At 36.3% G+C, this 24284-nt stretch overlaps 2 protein-coding genes across 2 annotated transcripts in view; one reads left to right on the top strand and one right to left on the bottom strand.

The window, feature by feature from the left end:
- Nucleotides 1-997: 997 nt before the first annotated feature.
- LOC125653871 (NADH dehydrogenase [ubiquinone] 1 alpha subcomplex subunit 12-like) lies at nucleotides 998-8881 on the bottom strand. Its single transcript, XM_048883555.2, has 4 exons — nucleotides 8723-8881; nucleotides 6395-6477; nucleotides 3763-3835; nucleotides 998-1281 (listed from the first exon to the last, which is right to left on the bottom strand). The coding sequence occupies exons 1-4, from the start codon at nucleotides 8809-8811 to the stop codon at nucleotides 1113-1115; spliced, it is 414 nt and encodes a 137-aa protein (XP_048739512.1). The 5' UTR covers nucleotides 8812-8881; the 3' UTR covers nucleotides 998-1112.
- LOC125653878 (ankyrin repeat, SAM and basic leucine zipper domain-containing protein 1-like) overlaps nucleotides 8862-24284 on the top strand; it is a 38029-nt gene continuing 22606 nt past the window's right edge. The window contains exons 1-7 of the mRNA XM_048883562.2: nucleotides 8862-9388; nucleotides 13144-13327; nucleotides 15056-15178; nucleotides 16469-16583; nucleotides 17722-17833; nucleotides 21741-21875; nucleotides 22113-22246. Of these exons, the coding sequence (XP_048739519.1) occupies nucleotides 9260-9388; nucleotides 13144-13327; nucleotides 15056-15178; nucleotides 16469-16583; nucleotides 17722-17833; nucleotides 21741-21875; nucleotides 22113-22246 (932 nt within the window). The 5' untranslated portion in view covers nucleotides 8862-9259. The remainder of the gene's footprint in view (nucleotides 9389-13143; nucleotides 13328-15055; nucleotides 15179-16468; nucleotides 16584-17721; nucleotides 17834-21740; nucleotides 21876-22112; nucleotides 22247-24284) is intronic.

Consider the following 24284-nt stretch of genomic DNA (forward strand, 5'->3'; position numbering starts at 1 on the left):
ATATCGTTTTAACCAGTTTCTGTGAAATTTTGATCATGCTGTTGAAGGAAAACTGCAATTTTCTCCCGTTGAAAAATGATTTTGTATATGTATGTCTCGCATCCTAAGAAGTGTGATGGCCTATATATTTTATTTGAATTTTTATTAGTTGTGACTCTAATAAATTGAAACAAGTAACATTTTAAACTTTTATCAGATAATAATACGAGTATGGAGTTACCTTAAATCAAATTATTGACGATTTTTTTAATGGTTGCGTTTCTGTGTACACTGTATTTTGTTTTACGTACCACTCGCGTATAGAGAGGTTAACAGCTTTAATAAGTGTGGCGCTTACAACTATGGTAGTACCAGAACATATAGCCAACAGACCAGTGACCTTCACTCCGGTCACGGCATCTCAGTGGAAGAGCGTTCGCTACGTAATCGGGAGGTCGTGAGTTTGAGCTCCGTCGTGCCACGGCTGAATTAAACCCAAGACGTAAACATATACGTAATGATTGCTCCCTCGCCAAACGCTCGGCATTTAGAAGTGAGAATCATGGGTCTTTCGGACACGACCTTGAAAACAGTGGTTCCGGCCGTGTCGCAACAGGCGTTGGCACGTTAAATAACCCCCAATGCTACGACCCTGAATACTATTCACAGGTCTAAATGTGTGGTACTACACCTACAGCAGGTGGTGTCTCAATGTGAATAAATCTCGACGGAACGTAAAACAAACAACAATGGCTGGCGATTGAGTAGTCCCTACAGGTCTATGCTAAACTTCTTAAGTATGGCACGACGCCGAGATTGAACCATACAGTTTTACTATGTCAAATTCTCACCAGCAGCAAGATCCATATATGTACCAACATTAACGGATCAATAAACCTCCATATACGTACCAACACTGACGGATCACATACCAACATTACCGGATCAATAAACCTCCATACACGTACCAACACTGACGGATCACTTACCAACATTACCCGATCAATAAACCTTGAAAGATTTGGAAACATAATTTATTTTCGTAACAAATATCCATCCTTAGGGATAATATAGTGTTTTCGTATTAACAGTAGTTCCTACACTCGCACACATTAAGATATTGACAGCCCTGTTTAATTCTGAGGCGGGGTCCAGCTCTGTATTTTGCTTCGTGTTGTGCTATAAGGAACATACTCCTCGTTTGTCCCTGTTGGGTTTTCTTCATGCGTCATCATCCACTTCCGAATTGTAGGTGGTTTTTCCACCGGAGTTTCATCCGTGATGTAGTGCATCCACCTGTGCCTGCAATGAACCACGAATGTCAGTTTTAAACTTTAAAAAACCCTATGAAATCATGTCAACCACTATGAAAATAAGAAGCCCGTGGGCCACATTGCTCACCTCACCATTGACATTTTTTTTCTTGACATATGCAATCTAATTAAAATTAGATCCTTTGATCCACCCACCTATGATTGCTACACCTGTAGATCATGATGAGCGGATCAAAATTTAATTATGATCAATGTAAACATACATGTACAATGGAATTAACACATCAGCATGTTGGTCTATTAATGTAGACTTCCGATTCGTTTTCTTTTTTATACTCTTCGTCAGTTACGTAGGACCCTCAAACCCCACTGTAGCCCCATCCAAGCACCAGAGATCTCGGTAGATAATTTCAACGTACTTGAACCTACATTATATGCATTTAGTGAATGCTTGTTAAGTGTTTTGATACATATTGTATATTTGTGATATTTGTTTAAGAAACATCAAAAGATGTTTGCTGTAAATTATTTCAGACACGTTGAACCCAAATGTGGCCTCTGGGTTCATACATCATAAACAAACTTGAATATTCTGACTCTAAGTATCTTTGTGGTTCTTGCTTTGAACTATGAAAAGAATTTTCCTGTATATTCCTACAAAAATCTTTAAACTCCTTTTGTTGCCCCACACTGCCCTACTCATGGTTTTTGTTGCCCCACACTGTCCTGCTCGTGACCTTTGTTGCCCCACACTGCCCAGCTCATGGCTTTTGTTGCCCCACACTGCCCTGCTCGTAGCTTTTGTTGCCCCACACTGCCCTGCTCGTAGCTTTTGTTGCCCCACACTGCCCTGCTCATGGCTTTTGTTGCCCCACACTGCCCTGCTCGTAGCTTTTGTTGCCCCACACTGCCCAGCTCATGGCTTTTGTTGCCCCACACTGCCCTGCTCGTGGCTTTTGTTGCCCCACACTGCCCTGCTCGTAGCTTTTGTTGCCCCACACTGCCCTGCTCATGGCTTTTGTTGCCCCACACTGCCCTGCTCGTAGCTTTTGTTGCCCCACACTGCCCAGCTCATGGCTTTTGTTGCCCCACACTGCCCAGCTCATGGCTTTTGTTGCCCCACACTGCCCAGCTCATGGCTTTTGTTGCCCCACACTGCCCTACTCATGGTTTCGGAATACTTGATTCTACACTACATGAGGCCAAAATAAATATATGTGTGTTTCCTATTTCAATCCCCTCAAAAATTAGGCGGAGTAGGTAAAACATTTTATTTTATTAAAACATTTTATTCAAAACCTTAGTTATTAATCTTAAATTGCTTTATACATTATATGTCAAATACTTTTTAAACATTTTGAAGATCAATAGTAGCCACAACGTAAATGAAAGGTGAAGATAACGAACAGTGATCAATCTCATAACTCCTATAAGCAATACAAAATAGATAGTTGGGCAAACACGGACCCCTGGACACACCAGAGGAGTAAGCATTCCCTGTCGACTGGTCACATCCGCCGTGAGCCCTATATCTTGATCAGGTAAATGGAGTTATCCGTAGTCAAAATCATTGTGCCAAGAGCGGCCCAATAATCGGTATGAAACATGTCAGACAGCATTTGACCCAATGATAGGTTGTACTGACGAACTAGATTGTTATAACGACCATAGATTTTGCAAAATGCTGACTTCAATCGAGACTGTTGAAACCCAGGTACCATCAACTTGTTTGTCAGTAGCTTGCCTCAATTTAAAAACTAACTATACGCAGAACAAGCTCTTGTGTATCGAATCAGTTGAGAGATATAAACACCATAGAAACTCAACACACTATGAAAAAAAATTACGGTTTGAAAATTCTAGGTTTTTTTTCCAATTTATATATAAATATCATAAATAAAATATATAGGGTCGGCAGCAAAAACGTAGGTTGGGTCGAGAAACCGGAAACACACATATATTTTATTTTGGCCTGAGAATATTTGTATATTGATTTAGAAATTCTATAATCCTGTGGTCCTTGAGAACAAGATCAAAAGTTTTAAGATTTTTCTAAAGTATCTACATGTATCTCTATGTTAAACTTTATATCACTATTGTCGCTCCATCCTAGATCTATGTTGATACAAGGGTCATTGATTTATAAAAATATTTATCTTAATTATATAAGAAAGCCTCCACTCAAGGTTTGGTCCACTTCAGAAGATTTTTGTAAACACCTCACTCTATCTTCACTATTTCTTAAAAGGAAAGAAAAATTAAGTGTATTTCTCTTCACTTTCTCAGCATTATTTTTTACATTGAAAAAACTGATATTATCAATTTACAAATATTGGAATTGCCCACTACCAGGGAAACTGACATCATTCTTCATACTAGCATTCATGATGTCACAACTTCTATTCTGGTTTACAATCCCTATCAAGTCATCAAGCATGGATCTAGCTGCAGATATGGGACAGATCTGGGCCCATATTCACAAAATATATATATATTACATTGTACATACCACTCGGGGGGAATCTGACTGCCATCATAATTGAAATTCACTTTATCTGAATATCTCACCCAGCGATTTTGACCTAAAACAAACATAACTGGTACTTGTACATCTAAGCAAAGACAAAAATAATTCAGTTGTAAATTTACAAAACTTAAGACTCAAACATGTTAAAAAACAGAATCTCATTGTGTGTCCATTGAATATGCATTGGTGTATTAAACCCTTTAAAATATCAGTTCAGAAATATGCTAGAAATATGACCTAACAAAATTAGTCCACAGAATCTTTGATAACAACATAAAAGAACATGTATTAACAAGTACGGGTATTAACAGGACATCAGACAAAGAGCTGTTTATATGACCATAGGGACGTATTTGTCAGAAAGGGCCCCAAAATGAATATATCCCTCTGATACTCTGCCTATGAATTATGTGTATCTGGTCGGGTAGCTGAATCAGTTGGTAAATCCACCCTGAATTCATTTTCTGGACTCGGAGGAATCATGTGCCATATAAAATGCTGTCATCTCATTGATATTAAAAAAAAATCTAAATCCCATAACTCCGTAATAACCAATAAATCTGAAAATCTAAAGGGATCTCATCCTTTTCCAAGCTTTTAGCATTCCCTTAAAGAGTTACTCTACATCGTCATAATGGCTGACTTCCTTTCAAAACATGGATGAAAAAAATCAATATCAGCAATATTTGACTTTTCCTTTTCAACTTAAATACCTAGCCCAGTAGCTCAGCATACCGGCTGTTGAACTGCAGGTCGCAGGTTCGAGTCCATCAGGGGTTTTAATTTTTTCTTTAGATTACCTTCTACTAAAAATGTATTTTTTGACAAAATAAAGTAAATTTGAAAATTTTCAACTTCAAAATATTGTTGTACATATCCTCCACTTTTCATCTACATCAAATTTCTCTGGTGTAGCATACCTCCTTAAATTCTACTAAAAAATCTCAAGTTCCTGTATACCCTAGAAGGTGTTATTACTTGTATCTTTATATCAATACTAGTATTGATAAGATAATACATGTAGCACTTTCTACGATGCACTGCATGCTGTGTATTCAATCAATGACAAGTGTGTATGTATATATTGTATATATATATATATATATATATATATATATATATATATAAAGCACTAAATAATCATAACTAGGTACTGAAAATTTTCGCCCCAGCCCAGGGTCGAACCAGTGACGTACGGCACCCACCGCCTAGCAAGATTGTCAAACCAGTGCGTAAGTCCACTCGGCCACAACGACTTACGCACTGGTTTGACAATCTTGCTAGGCAGTGGGTGCCGTACGTCGCTGGTTCGACCCCAGGCTGGGACGAAAATTTTCAGTACCTAGTTGTGATTATTTAGTGCTTTATATATTAATTAATTGATTATCACATGTATCGTTTAGATCCTAGGGGTAAGCGTAAGGTTGGGTGTTATAATTGTTTGTTTGTGCTTTATATATATATATATATATATATATATATAGTGGGATAAATCTCCGATATAATCTTCTTGACATGGCCTCATGGAGCTACATAAATTGATGATCAGATGGATTTCAATCACATAATATCATTTATTTCTCTACAGGCTGTTTCGTAAGGGGATAGCTCCCCCTCACTCGTCAGGAGAAAAATGACACCTAATGAAAAACACCTACATGACTGAGTACATGTTACCCAGAAACATACTGGATAGTTGCTAAGCATGATTACACACATGATTGAGTAAAGAGAAATTTACGGGAATGACGGCAAGTGCTGACAAGTTCTGAACGCTTATTCAATGAAGATTTTTCAGGATCCCAAAAAATCCTTATTGAATAAGCTATCCCCTTACGAAACAGCCTGTAGAGAAATAAATGATATCATGTGATTGAAATCCATCTAATAAAATATATATATATATCAAAATCCAATCATACACTGTGCACAGAACAATCATACACAGAACAGTCATACACAGAACAGTCATACACAGAACAATCATACACAGAACAGTCATACACAGAACAGTCATACACAGAACAGCCACACACAGAACAATCATACACAGAACAGTCATACACAGAACAGTCATACACAGAACAATCATACACAGAACAGTCATACACAGAACAATCATACACAGAACAGTCATACACAGATACACAGAACAATCATACACAGAACAGTCATACACAGAACAGTCATACACAGAACAATCATACACAGAACAGTCATACACAGAACAGTCATACACAGAACAGTCATACACAGAGCAGTCAAGATGACGGCCACCATCACAACATTCAATGTCGTCCGTAAACAATGTGGTACTGAGATAAAAAAACCCAAAAAACGGACAGAAACAGTGCATAGAAAGTTTGAATGATGAATCGGTCCAGAAGTAGCACATCAAAGCTAGTCATTTATCAACTGTCTCAATCACAATTTTGATATGACATGTAAACATGGAGTAATATTTTTTAATTTGAACACTTTCACTACATGCAAGTATTCAACCAAGAACAACTCCAATTTGTTTTTACTGAATTCAAGGAATGATGACTGGATATTTTAAAGTAATTCACATAGTACATGACTATATGAACACATGCATTATAATTATACATACCAAAAAAGTATCTGTTGTTTTCATAATATCGGTTACCAAACTGATCCACACCTTTCAGTGTTCCTATCTTTAGATCATCAGTTCTGCAATACAGTAAAAAAAAACATGCAGCAAAGACAATTACACTTTGGCCTCCTACTTAACATTTATAAAATTACATCTATCTGATTTAACATGGTTTTAAAAAGGGGAATCATTCTATCTTGCAAAGTTTCATTGCAAAGGTGTATACCTAATGAGAGCTGGTGACCTTGACCTAAAAAAACCCAGCAGACCAGGGTCATTTTGTGATAGAGACCTTCTGAGCTCATGCGGACTTACAAAAGTTTCATTCCTAAAGCTTGAATTATCTTCCAGATACTATTTTGTACAATTTGTGACCTGGTGTTGACCATCACCTTTTGACCTCTGAAAGCAAGGGAGAATCTTCAAACCATGAAGACTCTTCACATTCATATAGCTATGCGAAATATCACCTGGAACAGCCCCATATCCCATGCTTTCACTATAGCTGAGGGTGGATGGGGATGGAGTGAAGCATACTCATACTTTCACTCTTGAATATCACACTGTAGAATGCTGTCAGAGATGTGTATGCCCACTGATTATAGAATCTCATAATGGCATATTTGAGTAAAGTTAGAGAACTGTTCAACATTATGCATAAGATTTTCTTAAAATAGTTACATGTGTTACCATTCCAGCTTGTTTAATGAGAAGCACTACTGGCTGATAGATGAGTCTGCTCTCATAAAGATGTCAGCTTGAGTTTACTTTAATGGTCCCCATGAAAACATGCTTAATGAAGTTTCTCAAAATGTGGCATCTATATATAATAGATCGTGAGAGCAATAAAAAATACATAATCTTTCCACTTTTAAAACCCCAAAAATGAATTGTACAGGCAATCTCATGGGTAAAAACTCCATTTAAAATGAGATTTTAAAACCTGATCTTCTTTCTTGCAGGGACTGGTTTTTCTGGCTCAGTGGTTTTAGCATTTGCTTCGTGAGTGCAAGATCATGGGTTTTAGAACCCCTTGTGTCTTGGCTACATCAAACTTAAGACGTAAAAATTAGTAGCAATTGCTTCTTAATTAAACACTCAAAAATGATGAGATATTAAAAACCAAGGTCCCACATCACAGCAGCCATTGACACAATACAGAATCCTCACTGCTACTGCCCTGGATGTCATGCTTGGGTCTAAATACAGACACTTCATTTATGGCTGATAACACTTCAATAAGAGGGGAAACTTTATAACTGGCCACCAGCAATCGTACCCGGTTGACTGCTGCTATATTTTCTCCCTTCCTGTTACATTTGGTACCGTTAATGACCCCTGACTTGCAGGTAAAAGTCCTGCCAGGGGCAAAAAAAAATCTGGGTTGTGTCTTCAAGGATGAATACATTTCAAGGAGGAAGCGGTCAGTCGGGTTCAATCGCCAGTGGCCAGGTAGCTCAGTTGATAGGGAACCTGACTAGAGATTCCCGCTCTGGTCTGTTGCATTTTTTCCCTTCCTGTTAACCATATAATATTCTCTTTAGAGAAGTCGAGAGGCATAGCCTACATCGACTTCTCTTCGCAAGCATTCATGTTTTGATTCTGGAAAACGTGTAAATGCCGGAGTCGGTTTATGCTTCAACCGACGTTTCGACTCAAATGTGCCTGGATTTACGCAATAGACAATTTGTTTTCAAACATTTAACAGCAATGCACAAAACCGTCACAAGGAAATCAACACTTACTTGCTTTTAATCCATTTTCAATATGCCCCTGTCCCGGGTTTAAATCACAACTCTGATTACGTCAGCCTGCTTTTCTCTTAACTGGTCCCCTATTGTGACAGCTCCCAAGACCAGTTAACGTAAACCCGGGACAGGGGACATGTTGAAAATGGATTAAAAGCAAGTAAGTGTTGTTGTTTTTTTCTGAGTCGAAACGTCGGTTGAAGCATAAACCATCACCGACTCCGGCATTTACACGTCTTCCAGAATCAAAACATGAATGCTTGCGAAGAGAAGTCGATGTAGGCTATGCCTCTCGACTTCTCTAGAGAGAATAACCATATAACTGTTTACTGACAAGCTTAAGAATTATAGTGCAGTGACTGTAAGTCCAAGACTCGTTTAGCATAACGATTTGTATGTGTCATTAATATATCAATATATAAGTGATATTTTTATATGAGCATGACTGTCCCGGTGTTCAGAGAGCACGGTTGTACCGTTTTAGAAAAGTGTATCTTTACAGAGAAAATTCGAGTTAGATATTAGTGTTCAACGAATTGCATGAAGAGGCATTTAGATATTTCGTAGTACTTACATCCATGCTATTCTCATGGAATTTATTAATCCCCCGTTAGCTTTAATTATCCCCCTAAGCCTTCCTATCGACTCAAACACCGAAGCCATGTCTTGGTGTCGGAGACGGAGGTCGCTTACTTTTTTTTTAACTACAGTACCGCACTTGAGTTTTTCATATTTTTTTTTTTTTTTTAAATGTAAAACTTTAAAAAAATATTTTAATATAGAATGTATTTAATGAAAAAATACCCTAATTTTTCAGTCATTTTACCTTAACTGTTTTCAATCAAACGCGTCATCTCGTTTCCATATAGATCTATTTTTGAATCCCCTTTTTTTTCGAGTTTCATCAGCAGTTACATAACCACGAAAAATAGATGTCTAGTCATAAGGGTAAGTTTGTAATAAAAAGGAAGCAGGAGAATCATTTAAATTGAGAATGAATGACAGAAAAATGAGACTTGAAGATATTAATGAGGAACCCAAAAGGATTAGACCTTAAATAATATAGCACCGCATGTATCAACTGTCCCGCAGAAAATCTTGATTTAAAAAAATGGCAGCTCCCATGAACTTTTGCCCAGGCGGTGCCGAATGTGACGATGATGAATTTGATGATGGATTTTTGTTCGATTGTGATGACACTAATGATGAGAAGTCTCATTTGAGAACACACGAATACTCGGTAATATATGTCACTGCACTGATAACAAAAACATTTAGGTAATCTCATCGAGATTCGTCGAGGCTGCAGGCTGGATGTTTTGACTGATGCATAATCATTTAGGATATTTTGAATCGCCTCGTGTTTCACGATTTTCGATTGATTAATTATATCTTGTTTAACGTCCCTCTCGAGAATTTTCCACTCATATGGAGACGTCACCAAGACCGGTGAAGGGCCTCAAATTTTAGGCCTTTGCTCGTTGTTTACTGCCATTGAGCAGTGAGGGATCTTTAGCGTGCCACACCTACTGTGAGGCGGGACATCCAATTTTAAGGTCATCCCCAAAGACCCGTGACATTTATACCTGATGCCGAGCGTTTGGCGATGGAACTCTCACTGCCTGTTTTAACGACTTATTAAGTTTGCCGTGACCGGGATTTAAACCCCGACCTTCTCAGGCTTCTGCATGCAGGGCAAATGCTCTACCTCTAGACCACTGTGATGGTTCACGTTTTTTCAAGAAATGGCCATGCTTGTGTCAAACCAATAATCATCAAAGTAATAATAATTGGCGAAGTACATATCAATCAGGGTTGTCACTAGAAATTATTGAAGACGAGTCCTGGACTCATGGTTTATAAGCAGCTTGAGTCCCGTGAAAATTTTATGAGTCCAATGAAAATTTGATGCGTCCAATGAATATTTAATGAGTCTTTTTAATATAAGACAATTAAAATGGAAGCAACTTACAAAACATATCAATTTTAAGATTTATTTTTAATCATTCGTGGCTTGTCCTCGGACGACTAATTGTCCACGCCAACAGAATTACTTCCCCGAATATCCTATCATCGCAACAACATTTTAATCAAATTATTATTGTGATGAAATAGATGCGTACTAGTTTTCTTTGCCGATGACCTGTAAAACCTACCAAAGTTTACAAACTACGCTACTTTCAATTCCAATAAAAAATGCTACTGGAAGACAAACATTTAGATTTAAATATAGGCCTAGATCCTGATTTGTAAAACAAATAAAGAAAGAAAGAAGAATAAATAACTACCAGTGGCAAAATGTTCTTCAATTTACATCTTATCTAATTATCTTTTAAATAGTATAGTCTAATTTGCGCCTAATATACCAGTTTCGAGATTAGAGCTTTCCTGTGTAGGTGTATTTAGTGGAACTTTGAATGCTTGATAACTGGGACCAAATGGTATTACTGTCAGTGAAAAAGATGATAAAATGTATAAATGCCGACTTCTTTTTAAATACTTGATGTAGGAAATACTATCAAGAAAAAATGTTACTAAAGTGGAAACATAAATACAATGCCCTATATATGATAGGAACTACAAAATAAGGTATCATAATAAGAGTTCCAAGTATTTTTAAATTACTTCTTGAATACTTATCAGTTACTTTGTATATCAGTCGAAATTGGGTGATGAAACTGATATGATAAACTTACTGTCGGAGCAGATTCACTTATGCAGTGATGATTATTTGTCCCACTCCCACTTGTAAACATGTTGTTTTGCACATTACTAAGTACGAGAGCTTTCCAAAGGGAAATAACTCGGATGTATCTTGAAACCGGCGTATCGACATTAAAAAAAATTTTGTTTGATGTACTCCGACCCACATTTTTCAAGTCGGGTAGGTAGGTCGGTATTTTTTTATTTTTTTTTTTGAATGTCATGAAAATCAGATTTACAACATTTACTTATGTTTTCATTAAACACATAACGCTGCCGGACATAATAGAGTTTAGAACATTCATTTTGTACACATTGTATATAATACACGTAAATCTTCCAATGTCTTCTGAAATTTTCTTAGGACATTTTGTATTCGTCACGGATGAGGACCTCTACAGTTGTTAATAAATAAATTACCATCGATTGATTCTTCTATTTGTGGTTTGACATTCATAATAGTAATCACCTAAACACTTTAATGTGATCCATGAATATCCAAGTGAATTACATGATGACGGCAATTTACAATCAATTTAATATTGCCCAATATAATTTTAATGCCGACTTCCCCGCATCGTTCAATTTGTCGTGACGATCATGTTCCATTCGTGTGTCATTTAACACTGAAATCCATTCACATATCTAGAATGAATCGAGTTGATCATGATCATTTAACACTGAAATCCATTCACATACCTAGAATGAATCGAGTTGATCATGATCATTTAACACCGAAATCCATTCACATACCTACAATGAATCGAGTTGATCATGATCATTTAACACTGAAATCCATTCACATACCTAGAATGAATCGAGTTGATCATGATCATTTAACATTGAAATCCATTCACACACCTACAATGAATCGAGTTGATCATGATCATTTAACACCGAAATCCATTCACATACCTACAATGAATCGAGTTGATCATGATCATTTAACACTGAAATCCATCCACATATCTAGAATGAATCGAGTTGATCATGATCATTTAACACTGAAATCCATTCACATATCTAGAATGAATCGAGTTGATCATGATCATTTAACACTGAAATCCATTCACATATCTAGAATGAATCGAGTTGATCATGATCATTTAACACTGAAATCCATCCACATACTTAGAATGAATCGAGTTGATCATGATCATTTAACACTGAAATCCATTCACATACCTACAATGAATCGAGTTGATCATGATCATTTAACACTGAAATCCATTCACATATCTAGAATGAATCGAGTTGATCATGATCATTTAACACCGAAATCCATTCACATACCTACAGTGAATCGAGTTGATCATGATCATTTAACACTGAAATCCATTCACATACCTACAATGAATCGAGTTGATCATGATCATTTAACACTGAAATCCATTCACATATCTAGAATGAATCGAGTTGATCATGATCATTTAACACCGAAATCCATTCACATATCTAGAATGAATCGAGTTGATCATGATCATTTAACACTGAAATCCATTCACACACCTACAATGAATCGAGTTGATTATGATCATTTAACACTGAAATCCATCCACATACTTAGAATGAATCGAGTTGATCATGATCATTTAACACTGAAATCCATTCACACACCTACAATGAATCGAGTTGATCATGATCATTTAACACTGAAATCCATTCACATACCTACAATGAATCGAGTTGATCATGATCATTTAACACCGAAATCCATTCACATACCTAGAATGAATCGAGTTGATCATGATCATTTAACACTGAAATCCATGGGGTGTATTGTGAACTCAAACCGTAGACCTTGATGTCACACATCGATCGTCTTCCACACACATATTCTGGTTTGTAGTGTGACTGTCAGATAGTTTTTGTAACTTGGGTTTTGTTTCTGTGACAATCAGAAATTCTAAACCTAAGTCTGTTTTCTATTGATGGTGTTTTGGCTTGGATTGTCATGTCTAAGGTCCCGGGTTCAATCCTCAACAGTCACACAATACAAATGTACTAGCTGTCTCCTCAACAGTCACACAATACAAATGTACTAGCTGTCTCCTCAACAATCACACAATACAAATGTACTAGCTGTCTCCTCAACAATCACACAATACAAATGTACTAGCTGTCTCCTCAACAATCACACAATACAAATGTACTAGCTGTCTCCTCAACAATCACACAATACAAATGTACTAGCTGTCTCCTCAACAATCACACAATACAAATGTACTGTCTCCATGACTTGACATGAATTCACAATAATTTTAAAGTGAATGTTGTAATTTTATTGTGCAGAATGGGACCACAAACCACGCAGATAGAGGAGGTTTTGGGGTTCCATTATCCAAATCCAAGTCATCTAAATCCGAGAATCCAAAAGAGAGAAAGATCAAAGAAGCAGTCACAGTTGGAGCGGATGATTTTAGAATGGCTGTGTCGAGGGGGAACCTTGATGCCATCAAAACATTTATAGAGAAAGGTTGTGATCATACGCTGTTTATTCCAAATTCTTTTGATATTGTAAACCAACTTTTATTACCTTCCTTGCATTGCCAACTAGAAGTACAGATAGTCCATGGGTCCATGATATTTATTTTATTTTGGGTAATCAGTTTTCGCTCGACATATTTATGGTTCAGAGTTTTATTTGATCATTATACAGTGATAAGCATTGAAAATTCAGGTTTTTTAAGGTCTTGATTTCAAGGACCTGGGCCTTTCCAATCGGGAAAAATAGCAACATTTGCTTGAAATTGGGAAAAGTGTTTCATACAAAGAAGTAGGGAGAAAGCTAATTCAGAGTGCATTAAGGTATAATTGGACTCCTTCTGACTTTCCATTTGGTCAAAGTTTACTTCATTCAAATAAGCAGAGGTCAGAAAATTACATTTACTTAACAATTTTGAAGCAGAAATTGTAATCGCCGGGCCTGTGAAGATTTATGAACAATTAGGCTACTCTGCTTGATTTGTTTCATTGTTTGGGAATTTCAAAGCAAAAATTGGGGAAAATACCTGCTTTTTAACATTGGGAATGGGGCATTATTTCGGTCCCCTACAGACCCTTAAAATAATCCCTGTGTACACAGTAGTAATTTACACATTGGAGATTTACATTTCCTGTTCTGGATGTATATCTTTGACAAATTGCATTTCTTATGGAAAACATTTAAACTACATTTCTTATCCAAAAACTTTCAGGAATGGTACTATGCATAAAGATTTTAGTGGTTATAAGTTTTTAAATGAGTTATGAGAGGTCAAGGTCGCTATTGAGAAAACTCTGAAATTCTTTATGTGCAAGATTTATGTTACATTTCTTATTCAGAGTTTATCAAACTTGCAGGAATAAAAAGTTGGACAAAGATCTGAGTCTTAACATTTTTAAGAGGAAAAGTAAATGGTCAAATTTACTGGAATGAATAATATTAATTAAATATTTTTGTGAGCAAGTTTAAAAATACTGGATAAGGACAGTAGAACAGATATTTTTGAGTTCCTTTTACCTAGTTATGCCCCCCAGATCAAAGATTGGGGGGCATGTTGTTTTTGTCCTGTCTGTAATTCTGTCATTCTGTCTGAAACTTTAACCTTGCTAATAACTCTTGAACAGTAAGTGCTAGAGCTTTGATATTTCACAATGTGGGTACCAACATTTTTTACCCTTTTACCTTGAAGTTTGACCTACTTTTTGAAAACTTTAACCTTGCTATTAGCTTTGAACAGTAAGTGCTAGAGCTTTGATATTTCACATGAATATTCCTTGTGACAAGACCTTTCCATGGGTACCAACATTTTTTGACCTTGTGACCTTAACCTTTTGAGTTTGACCAAAATTTAAAAACATTAACTTTGCTAATAACTTTTGAACAGTGAGTGCTAGAGCTTTGATATTTCACATGAGACCAGAGATAGGTTTTTTCTTCTTCAGAGAGCTGGAGTTCATTATAAACAATGAAACATTACAGGGTACAATGTGAAATATTACAGGGTCTGATGTGAAACATTACAGGGTACAATGTAAAACATTACAGGGTACAATGTGAAACATTACAGGGTCTGATGTGAAACATTACAGGGTACAATGTGAAACATTACAGGGTACTATGTGAAACATTACAGTACAATGTGAAACATTACAGGGTACAATGTGAAACATTACAGGGTACAATATGAAACATTACAGGGTCTGATGTGAAACATTACAGGGTACAATGTGAACACTGTCCTGAAGTGTGGATGGACTCCCCTGATGTATGCTGCCAACTTTGCTTTCCCTCAGATTGTCAAGTCCCTCCTGGATAATGGGGCAGATCCCCACCATCACAAAGGTATAACTTCCTCCTTGATAACAAGGCAGATTCCAACCACCACAAAGGTAAACCGTCCTCCTAGATAATGGATTTCAAGGCAGATCCCCACCATCACAATGGTAAAACTTCCTACTGGGTAATGTGACGAATCTCTTGGATACAAAGGTAAAATTCCTCCAGGTTATTGGGCAGATCTCCATGGATACAAAGGTAAAATTCCTCCAGGTTATTGGGGCAGATCTCCATGGATACAAAGGTAAAATTCCTCCAGGTTATTGGGGCAAATCTCCATGGATACAAAGGTAAAGTTCCTCCACAATATTGGTGAGGATCTCCATGGTCACAGAGGTAAAAGTAATTTTACCACACAATGCTCCAATCTTCTCCTTGTGTTAAGTTTGTATGACTCTGATTATGTTTGCGTTTGAAATGTAACTGATGCTACAGTTCTTGTGAAACTATTTATTAAAGGGACTGGTTCACGATTTTTGATAAAAATATTTTTCATTTTTGATGTTAAACATTAGAAATATAGCTCATTTAATGTTGACAGCCAAAATTTTGATTTTCTGAATGCAAGAATAAAAGTAATATTTTAGCCTTAAATATGTGTTATGTAAACAAAGACTCGAGTCTTTTTATGTAAGCAAACAAACAAGTGAAATATTGATTTTGCAATATAATGCATCTTAATTTTGCATAGTAACAAATTTTAACTTTTAGATGACACATTTCACCCCAAAAATGCTTGAAATGAAATGTGAAAGATATAATAATACAATGTACTTAGATCGATATCCATTTCTTTTGAAAATTTCGTAAACAATAGCATACCGCAATCTTTGTTTACAAAACAAATAATAAACTCTCTAAAATGAGATTCTGTGATGATGTATCACCTTAATTTTCATGTGAAATCTTTCAAACACATTAGACAGTAGATTTTGATCATTAAAAGTGAAAAACAAAATTTTTGGTAAAATCGTGAATCAGTCCCTTTAATTTTTTGGCCTAAGTGTGTTTTACTTTATATTGTTATTGGGTGTGTTCTGAACTCTATGATTTGTCTGCCTTTAACTATACCAGTTGTCATTTATTTTGAGTTATAAACATACAAGATAAAGACTTCATATTTGGTGAATTGAAAGGTCAAAGCTATGTAGCTGTGAATGGTCAAGTCATCTATATGTTCACACTCTTGGATAATTTGTTAAAAAAAATGTACAGCAGCTTTCTTGATTGAGAACAAAGTTAATTAATAAAATCTTGAAATATGGCCAATCCCACAAATTCTGTCAATTATTCCAGATACGTACACTGTGTTGATGGCGGCCTGTGGCTCCACCTCTAATAACGAGGACAACATTCTGCAGTGTGTGGATTACCTCCTGGAGAGAGGGGTCAAACTCAATACTCATGACAGGTACCTTCAACTCAGTCAAACTCAATACTCACGACATGTACCTCCAACTCGGTCAAAATCAAAACTTATGACAGGTACCTCCAATTCAGTCAAACTCAATACTTATGACAGATACCTCCAACTTAGTCAAACTCAATACTCACGACAGGTACCTCCAACTCAGTCAAACTCAATACTCATGACAGGTACCTCCAACTCAGTCAAACTTAATACTCATGACAGGTACCTCCAACTCAGTCAATCTCAATACTCATGACAGGTACCTCCAATTCAGTCAAAATCAATACTTATGACAGATACCTCCAACTTAGTCAAACTCAATACTCACGACAGGTACCTACAACTCGGTAGACAAGTCTATAAGGTAGACAATGTTCAGAGATCTGGAAATTTTCTACAGTTGAACAGTCACTGCAATGTCAGTCGATACAAACAAGGTGAAGAATTTCAATGTAGCCAGGTTGATAAACTTCTCGATAGATTCCTGAAACATTATTCAAATATGTGTGAACTATGGATTGAAAGAAGCTTACAAATAAAGCAAATATTTCAGAATGAAAATATTTCATGATTATAAACAAAGACCTTTGTCAGAGCCTTAAAACTATGATGTTCAGACAATTATAAAGTGATAACTTCATGAGGCATTTCTCTTGCATTTTAATACATGTATGATATTTGCATTATAAGTTGACATGAATGACCAGGTTTTCTGTATTAGATAGTTTACGTCTCAGGTGAGGGGGGGTGGGGGGGGGGGGGGTATGATGATGTCATGACTGATGCAAACCTGCCATCTAAACTGGCTCAGATGTAAAGGATTAAATGTTTTTATGTTGGAATGTGAACTTGAAAATTTATGTTATATATTTATGGGTCTTTTTTTTTTTTTTCATGTATTGAAATAAAGCAAACCAGAGTTCAAAAAGTTGCAATGTTTTCAGAAATTTTAAATGTTTTTCGTATTCCTTGGTGATTCTTTGATCAATTAGGTATAAGTGCATGACCAGGTCTCATTCTTTTATATAAAATTGTTGATATCTGAATGGGGATATAAAATGGCCCAAACTGCACTTTGTCCATTATACACACAATGTAACATAATATGAAAAATTATTATCATTGTATTTGCATGCAGGTACCACATGTCTCCGTTAATGTACGCCTGTAGAGAGGGTAGGGTCAAGGTCGTGTCAAGGCTACTAGACAAAGAAGCTAACATCAACAAACAGGATAACCGGGGCTGGACAGTGAGTGGTTAATGATTTCTTACAACCGGGGCTGGACAGTGAGTGGTTAATGCTTTCTTACAACCGGGACTGGACGGAGAGTGGTGCATGACTTCTTAGGAAACACTTTACATGTGCATTGTTTGTTTCATTACTTAGAATTTCAAACAGTGGAATTTTATTACCTAATCTACTATATATATTCATATTACATACTTTTTTCCTGTTTTCCAACTTTAATCAGCAGAGAAAAGTACACAAAATGAGCAGCCGGGGTGAAACAGTTCATTATGTGACCCACTATAACCCGATCACATGACGAACTGTTTCTTGGTCATGTGAGACAATAATTAGCAGGTTAGGTAATAAAACGATTATTTCATGCCTACTAGGAAAACGGTCTAAACTATTGTCCCGAGGTAGTGGAGAAGACCTGGGACACTGTTGTACCTGGCCTATGGCCTCTGACAACTATTTCCCATCTTCCCCACTACCTCGGGACAATAGTTTAGACTGTTTCCCTAGTAGGCATGAAATGATTGTATGACTTGATTTCTGAATGATTAATATTCTTCAGGGTATGGAATGTTGTTGAGGTGAACATGTGTAAATGTACTCATTGTTACCCTGGATCAGTGATTTTTTTTGGAGGGGGGGGGGGTTGTTTAAAATGCCACCGATATTTGGCTGTTTCCCCTTACCAAAATTAGCTATTTTTTCCCAATTATAAATATGTTTTTCTCAATTTTAAATCTAGGGAAATTAGGCCATTTTAAGGTAGCTCACTACACTAAAGCTTATACTCTTTATGGCACTACGTCATAAGATGGCGATTTAAACGTTTCTGAAATTATATGTATCTATCGATTTGTTTGTATATCATTGTAGCTCAGTGGTTAAAGCATTGGGCTGGTGAACCGTAGATCTCGAGTTCAAATCTGCCAGAGTCTTGTTCATTTCTGTCGAAATAATTTTTTTGAAAATCATGTTTTTATCCAAATTTGTATAATTTCTGCCATTTTGGCATATATACGTATTATATATCATCATATCTTTTATGATTAAATCAATTCGTACTGATTTGAGAAACTATTTCAGGGTGTAGTGAGCCCCCTTAAACAAAAAGTTTCTGTATATTGCGGACAAAGAGTAAATACGATTTTTTTCTTCAGTTTTATTCTCCAAACCCCTGCACATGCAAAAGGTTATATAAAGAATATGTAAAACAATGGAGGCATCCATATAAGCAAATGTGCAGCATAGTATATAGTTTCCAGATACACATTAAGCCATATTGTTCACACTTTCAGTTTGACTGCCACTATATGTAGGGTCAAGCTAATAACAGGAAGTGGCCAACAGTATTACTGTATAGGATTTTACTAATATCCGAAAAATACAAACAGAAGAGACATTCTGGAAAATTGATAATTGATATAATATTTACAAGATTTTGGGTACAAATGCTGGTAAATTACTTTTTTTATGAAATTAGACAATAAGTAATTCTTAAAAAAGTAAATAATATTTATACAAGGTGTGACTTCCCATACATATTTAATGTTATATAGTGATTTATTTTATGATTTTAAATCAGATCTGAAATCAACCTTGAAAAAAGCATTTGTTATTATTTGCTTATTTTATGCATCGTTACCATTTTAATTTACTATGAATGATTTTTTCCCAATTTAAGGAAAATGTCGCTAATTTTTCCCAATTCAAAAGGAGGGGTGGTAGTTTGAAAAACAAAAACAAAAATCACTGCTGGGTGAAAGTTGTTGGGGAAGGGGTGCGAAATGTTAAGCCACTTAAAATTTTTTTTATTGTGGGTCCACGTTAAGGGGGTTCATTGGTCTAATGAAAATTAGATCCCCCGATTTGCTTGCTTGGATTGCTGTAAAGTCTCATAACTTTAGGATCACTAAAAACTTGATCCGCCCCTCCCCCAAGATCCTTGTGTAGTGGTATACTTGAATAGATCAAAGGATTTGATTTGATAACAGTGAAAGTCCAGGAGAGTCTAGTCTTTGAGAGTGCAAGATACTGTGTACAGGATTATTTTTATCTCGTGTTATTTTTGTCTTTCTTTCACCCCAATTAAAATTTTCCCAGACATGGTGATGTCGAAAGGGAGATAAGAGACAAAATAGTATCGTTCATTCTGAGATTCACCCACTGACTACAAAAGGGGGGGGGGATAAAACAGGGAAAGAACACCTGTATATCCCGGTATACAGTAACTCAAATGAGCAGTCTACATGTTTTCTACACATGACCAAATCTTCTGCTTTATATCATGCCCTTTAATTTTTAGTCAATTTGAATATTATCAATAAAACTCAATAGAATTCTTCTACTATAGACATTACCTATACGTATGTGTTGCAGCATATCTGTTTTTAAAATGAGACCTGAATATACAGATAAGTAATGGGGCTTCTCTATGGAAGCCGATGGGTGCCAGGGTATAGAATTGATATTCATTTAACTGATGGCCACCACTTGAGTCATATGGCGACCACCAGTTATTCAACTCCTCTCTCTATCAAAATAAAAGGGGTGGAATTCCTGTTATTTCCCTCTCCAATACTCAGTACTATGTATGTGATATACAATTTAAAGAGTATTATTGTTTGTTGATTTTGCTGTTAATTTACAAAGTTGTATAAATATTTATGATATCAAATGTCGACAGATTCGCGCACAAGAAAATCTTCATGTGTACTTAATGTGATAAAGTATCAGGCACCTATAACCAGGGAGCTGACCCTCCACTTTTTTTCATTTTCCGATATTTTCACATGCAAACTAAGTTATTTTCACATGTAAAATAAGATTGATTGGCAGATTGGCCCCCTCCCCACTTTTTTGGTGGTAGTAATGAATGGTAAAAATGTGATATTTAATGAATGAACTGATGAATTGAAGGACGGATACAGGTCCCCCTCCCTCCAATTTAGGAGTATGAAGTTTTGGCAAAAGAAAAATTATTAGGTTCCTTTTCTGCTTGTCAATAATTGTAGAGGACAATTTCTCCTCCGACTGTCCCAACACTTTGAAAAGCAATGCTATGTGTCTGCGTACTATTCGAAATGTTTCAAAAACAATCACTCAGCAGTATAAATTAAATTGTTTTTGAAATTGGCAGCCACCTCGTATAAATTAAAGGGACTGGTTCACGTTTTTCGAAAGAAATGATTTTCAATTTTGATGTTAGAAATGAAAAATATTGCTCATTTAATGCTGACAACCAAAATTTGGACCGTCAGAATGTAAGGATAAGAGCAATATTTCAGCTTTGATTCTTTGTTATGTAAACAAAGACTCGAGTCTTTTAGTGTAAACAAACAAACCAATGAAACGTTATTTTGTACTTTAAAGCATCTTCATTTTGTACAATCACACATTTTAACTTTTAAATGACACATTTTACCTAAAGTATACTTGAGATGTGATATATATAATAAACTTGGATCAATATCCATTTATTTTGAAAACCCCGTAAACAATAACACATCTCAATCTTTGTTTTCAAAACAAATGATAAACTCTCTATAATGAGCTTCTGTCATGATGAATAACCTTAATTTGTGTGTGAAACCTTCTTAACATATTAGACTGTAGATTGTGATCATTTAAAGTGAAAAACAAAATTTGGAAGAAAATCGTGAATCAGTCCCTTTAAGTGGTGGCCGCTAGATGAATTAAATGGTGGCCGCCAGATAAATAAAGTGGCAGCCGCCAGATAAAATAAGTGGCGGTTGCCAGTTAATTCATATGGCAGCAACCAGTTAGATTAAGTGGGAGCTGCCATATAAATTAAGTGGCGACCGCCAGTTAAATGGATATTAAAATTCTATACCCTGCCACCTATCGTCTTCCGTACTTTTCCACATTGCACAATCATTCAGGATATTTTTTTCAGTCCCTGAGTTGGGCCATCAGTAAAAATCACCAGGGAGTAGTGAAGCTTTTGGTTGAGAGAGGGGCGGACACTAAAAAACTACACTCTGATGGACAAACAGCTATGGATCTAGCCATTGCTCAGGATCTTCAACTGGTAAAAGAATTTTGTTTTTTTCCAAGAATGTGATTTTCTGCAGCAGCAAATTCTCCATTTATTCCATGATCATCAGATTCCTCAAGAATCTTTGAAATCAGAATGTTTATTACAATATGAAATTTTATTCATATTTTGTCACAGATCAAAATTCACAGAAGGTATGCAGGTTGTTTTATGACAGTTTTCCTTGGATACGTACATGTGTGATTCTTAAAGTCTTTTTGTAAATTTTAGGTGATAAAATTACTTGGAGGAGACACAGAAAACAGTATTGGCATTTCAGCCAATCAGAATCAAGCTTACTCCTCCTGTAATGGATTACCAGCACATTCCAGCTCTGGTGCTCCAGATCTGGATTCATCAAAAAAGTAGGTCACCAGGATACTTTTAAATGGCGGTATTCCTTGTAGTTTCCTCCAATATACATGTATTTGGTCGCAGTGGAGTTATAATTGTGTTGCTGAGGCTTGTAATTTTATTCTTTTGAACAATAGATAATTGAAGTTTTGGATCTTTCTGTGTGATTTCCTGAATTTGTGTATACATTCATACATATCTAAATGAAAAAGAACACTTGAGGTATTGCAGACATGTCCACCATAAAATGGAAAGATCATGGGAATCTTTTGGTGTAGTTTTCTGGTGAAGATGAGGGAATGTTTTGGTGTAGCTAAGAAAATGTTTTAGTGTAGCTGAGGTAATGTTTAGGTGTAGCTGAGGTAATGTTTAGGTGTAGCTGAGGTAATGTTTGGTGAAGCTAAGGTAAAGTTTTGGTGAAGCTGAGGTAATGTTTTGGTGTAGCTGAGGTAATGTGTTGGTGAAGCTGAGGTAATGTTTTGGTGTAGCTAGGTAATGTTTTGGTGTAGCTGAGGTGATGTTTGGTGTAGCTAGGTAATGTTTTGGTGTAGCTGAGGTAATGTTTTGATGTAGTCGAGGGAATGTTTTGGTATAGCTAGGTAATGTTTTGGTGTAGCTAGGTAATGTTTTGATGTAGCTGAGGTAATGTTTGGTGTAGCTGAGGTAAAGTTTGGTGTAGCTAGGTAATGTTTTGGTGTAGCTAGGTAATGTTTTGGTGTAGCTGAGGTGATGTTTGGTGTAGCTAGGTAATGTTTTGGTGTAGCTGAGGTAATGTTTTGATGTAGTCGAGGGAATGTTTTGGTATAGCTAGGTAATGTTTTGGTGTAGCTAGGTAATGTTTTGATGTAGCTGAGGTAATGTTTGGTGTAGCTGAGGTAAAGTTTGGTGTAGCTAGGTAATGTTTTGCTGTAGCTAGGTAATGTTTTTGTGTAGCTAGGTAATGTTTGGTGTAGCTAGGTAATGTTTTGATGTAGCTGAGGTAATGTTTTTGTGTAGCTAGGTAATGTTTGGTGTAGCTAGGTAATGTTTTGATGTAGCTGAGGTAATGTTTTGATGTAGCTGAGGTAATGTTTTGATGTAGCTAGGTAATGTTTTGATGTAGCTGAGGTAATGTTTTTGTGTAGCTAGGTAATGTTTTGGTGTAGCTAGGTAATGTTTTGGTGTAGCTAGGTAAAGTTTGGTGTAGCTAGGTAATGTTTTGGTGTAGCTGAGGTAATGTTTTGTTGTAGCTGAGGTAATGTTTTGATGTAGCTGAGGTAATGTTTTGGTGTAACCAGGTAATGTGTTGGTGTAGCTAGGTAATGTTTTGGTGAAGCTGAGGTAATGTTTTGATGTAGCTGAGGTAATGTTTTGGTGAAGCTGAGGTAATGTTTTGGTGTAGCTGAGGTAAAGTTTGGTGTAGCTAGGTAATGTTTTGCTGTAGCTAGGTAATGTGTTTGTGTAGGTAGGTAATGTTTGGTGTAGCTAGGTAATGTTTTGATGTAGCTGTGGTCATGTTTTTGTGTAGCTAGGTAATGTTTGGTGTAGCTAGGTAATGTTTTGGTGTAGTTGAGGGAATGTTTTAGTGTAGCTGAGGTAATGTTTTGGTGTAGCTAGGTAATGTTTTGGTGTAGCTGAGGTAATATTTGGTGTAGCTGAGGTAATGTTTTGGTGTAGCTGAGGTAATGTTTTGGTGTGGCTAAGTAATGTTTTTGTGTAGCTAGGTAATGTTTTGGTGTAGCTGAGGTAATGTTTTGGTGTAGCTGAGGTAATGTTTTAGTGTAGCTAGGTAATGTTTTGGTGTAGCTAGGAATTGTTTCGGTGTAGCTAGGTAATGTTTTTGTGTAGCTAGGTAATGTTTTGGTGTAGCTGAGGTAATGTTTTGGTGAAGCTGAGGTAATATCTTGGTGTAGCCTAGGGATTGTTTTGATGAAGCTGAGGTAATGTTTTGGTGTATCTAGGTAATGTTTTGGTGTAGCTAGGTAATGTTTTGGTATAGCTAGGTAATGTTTTGGTGTATCTAGGTAATGTTTTGGTGTAACTGGGTAATGTTTTGGTGTATCTAGGTAA

The sequence above is a fragment of the Ostrea edulis genome, chromosome 7 (assembly GCF_947568905.1).
Source record: "Ostrea edulis chromosome 7, xbOstEdul1.1, whole genome shotgun sequence".
NCBI lineage: Eukaryota > Metazoa > Mollusca > Bivalvia > Ostreida > Ostreidae > Ostrea > Ostrea edulis.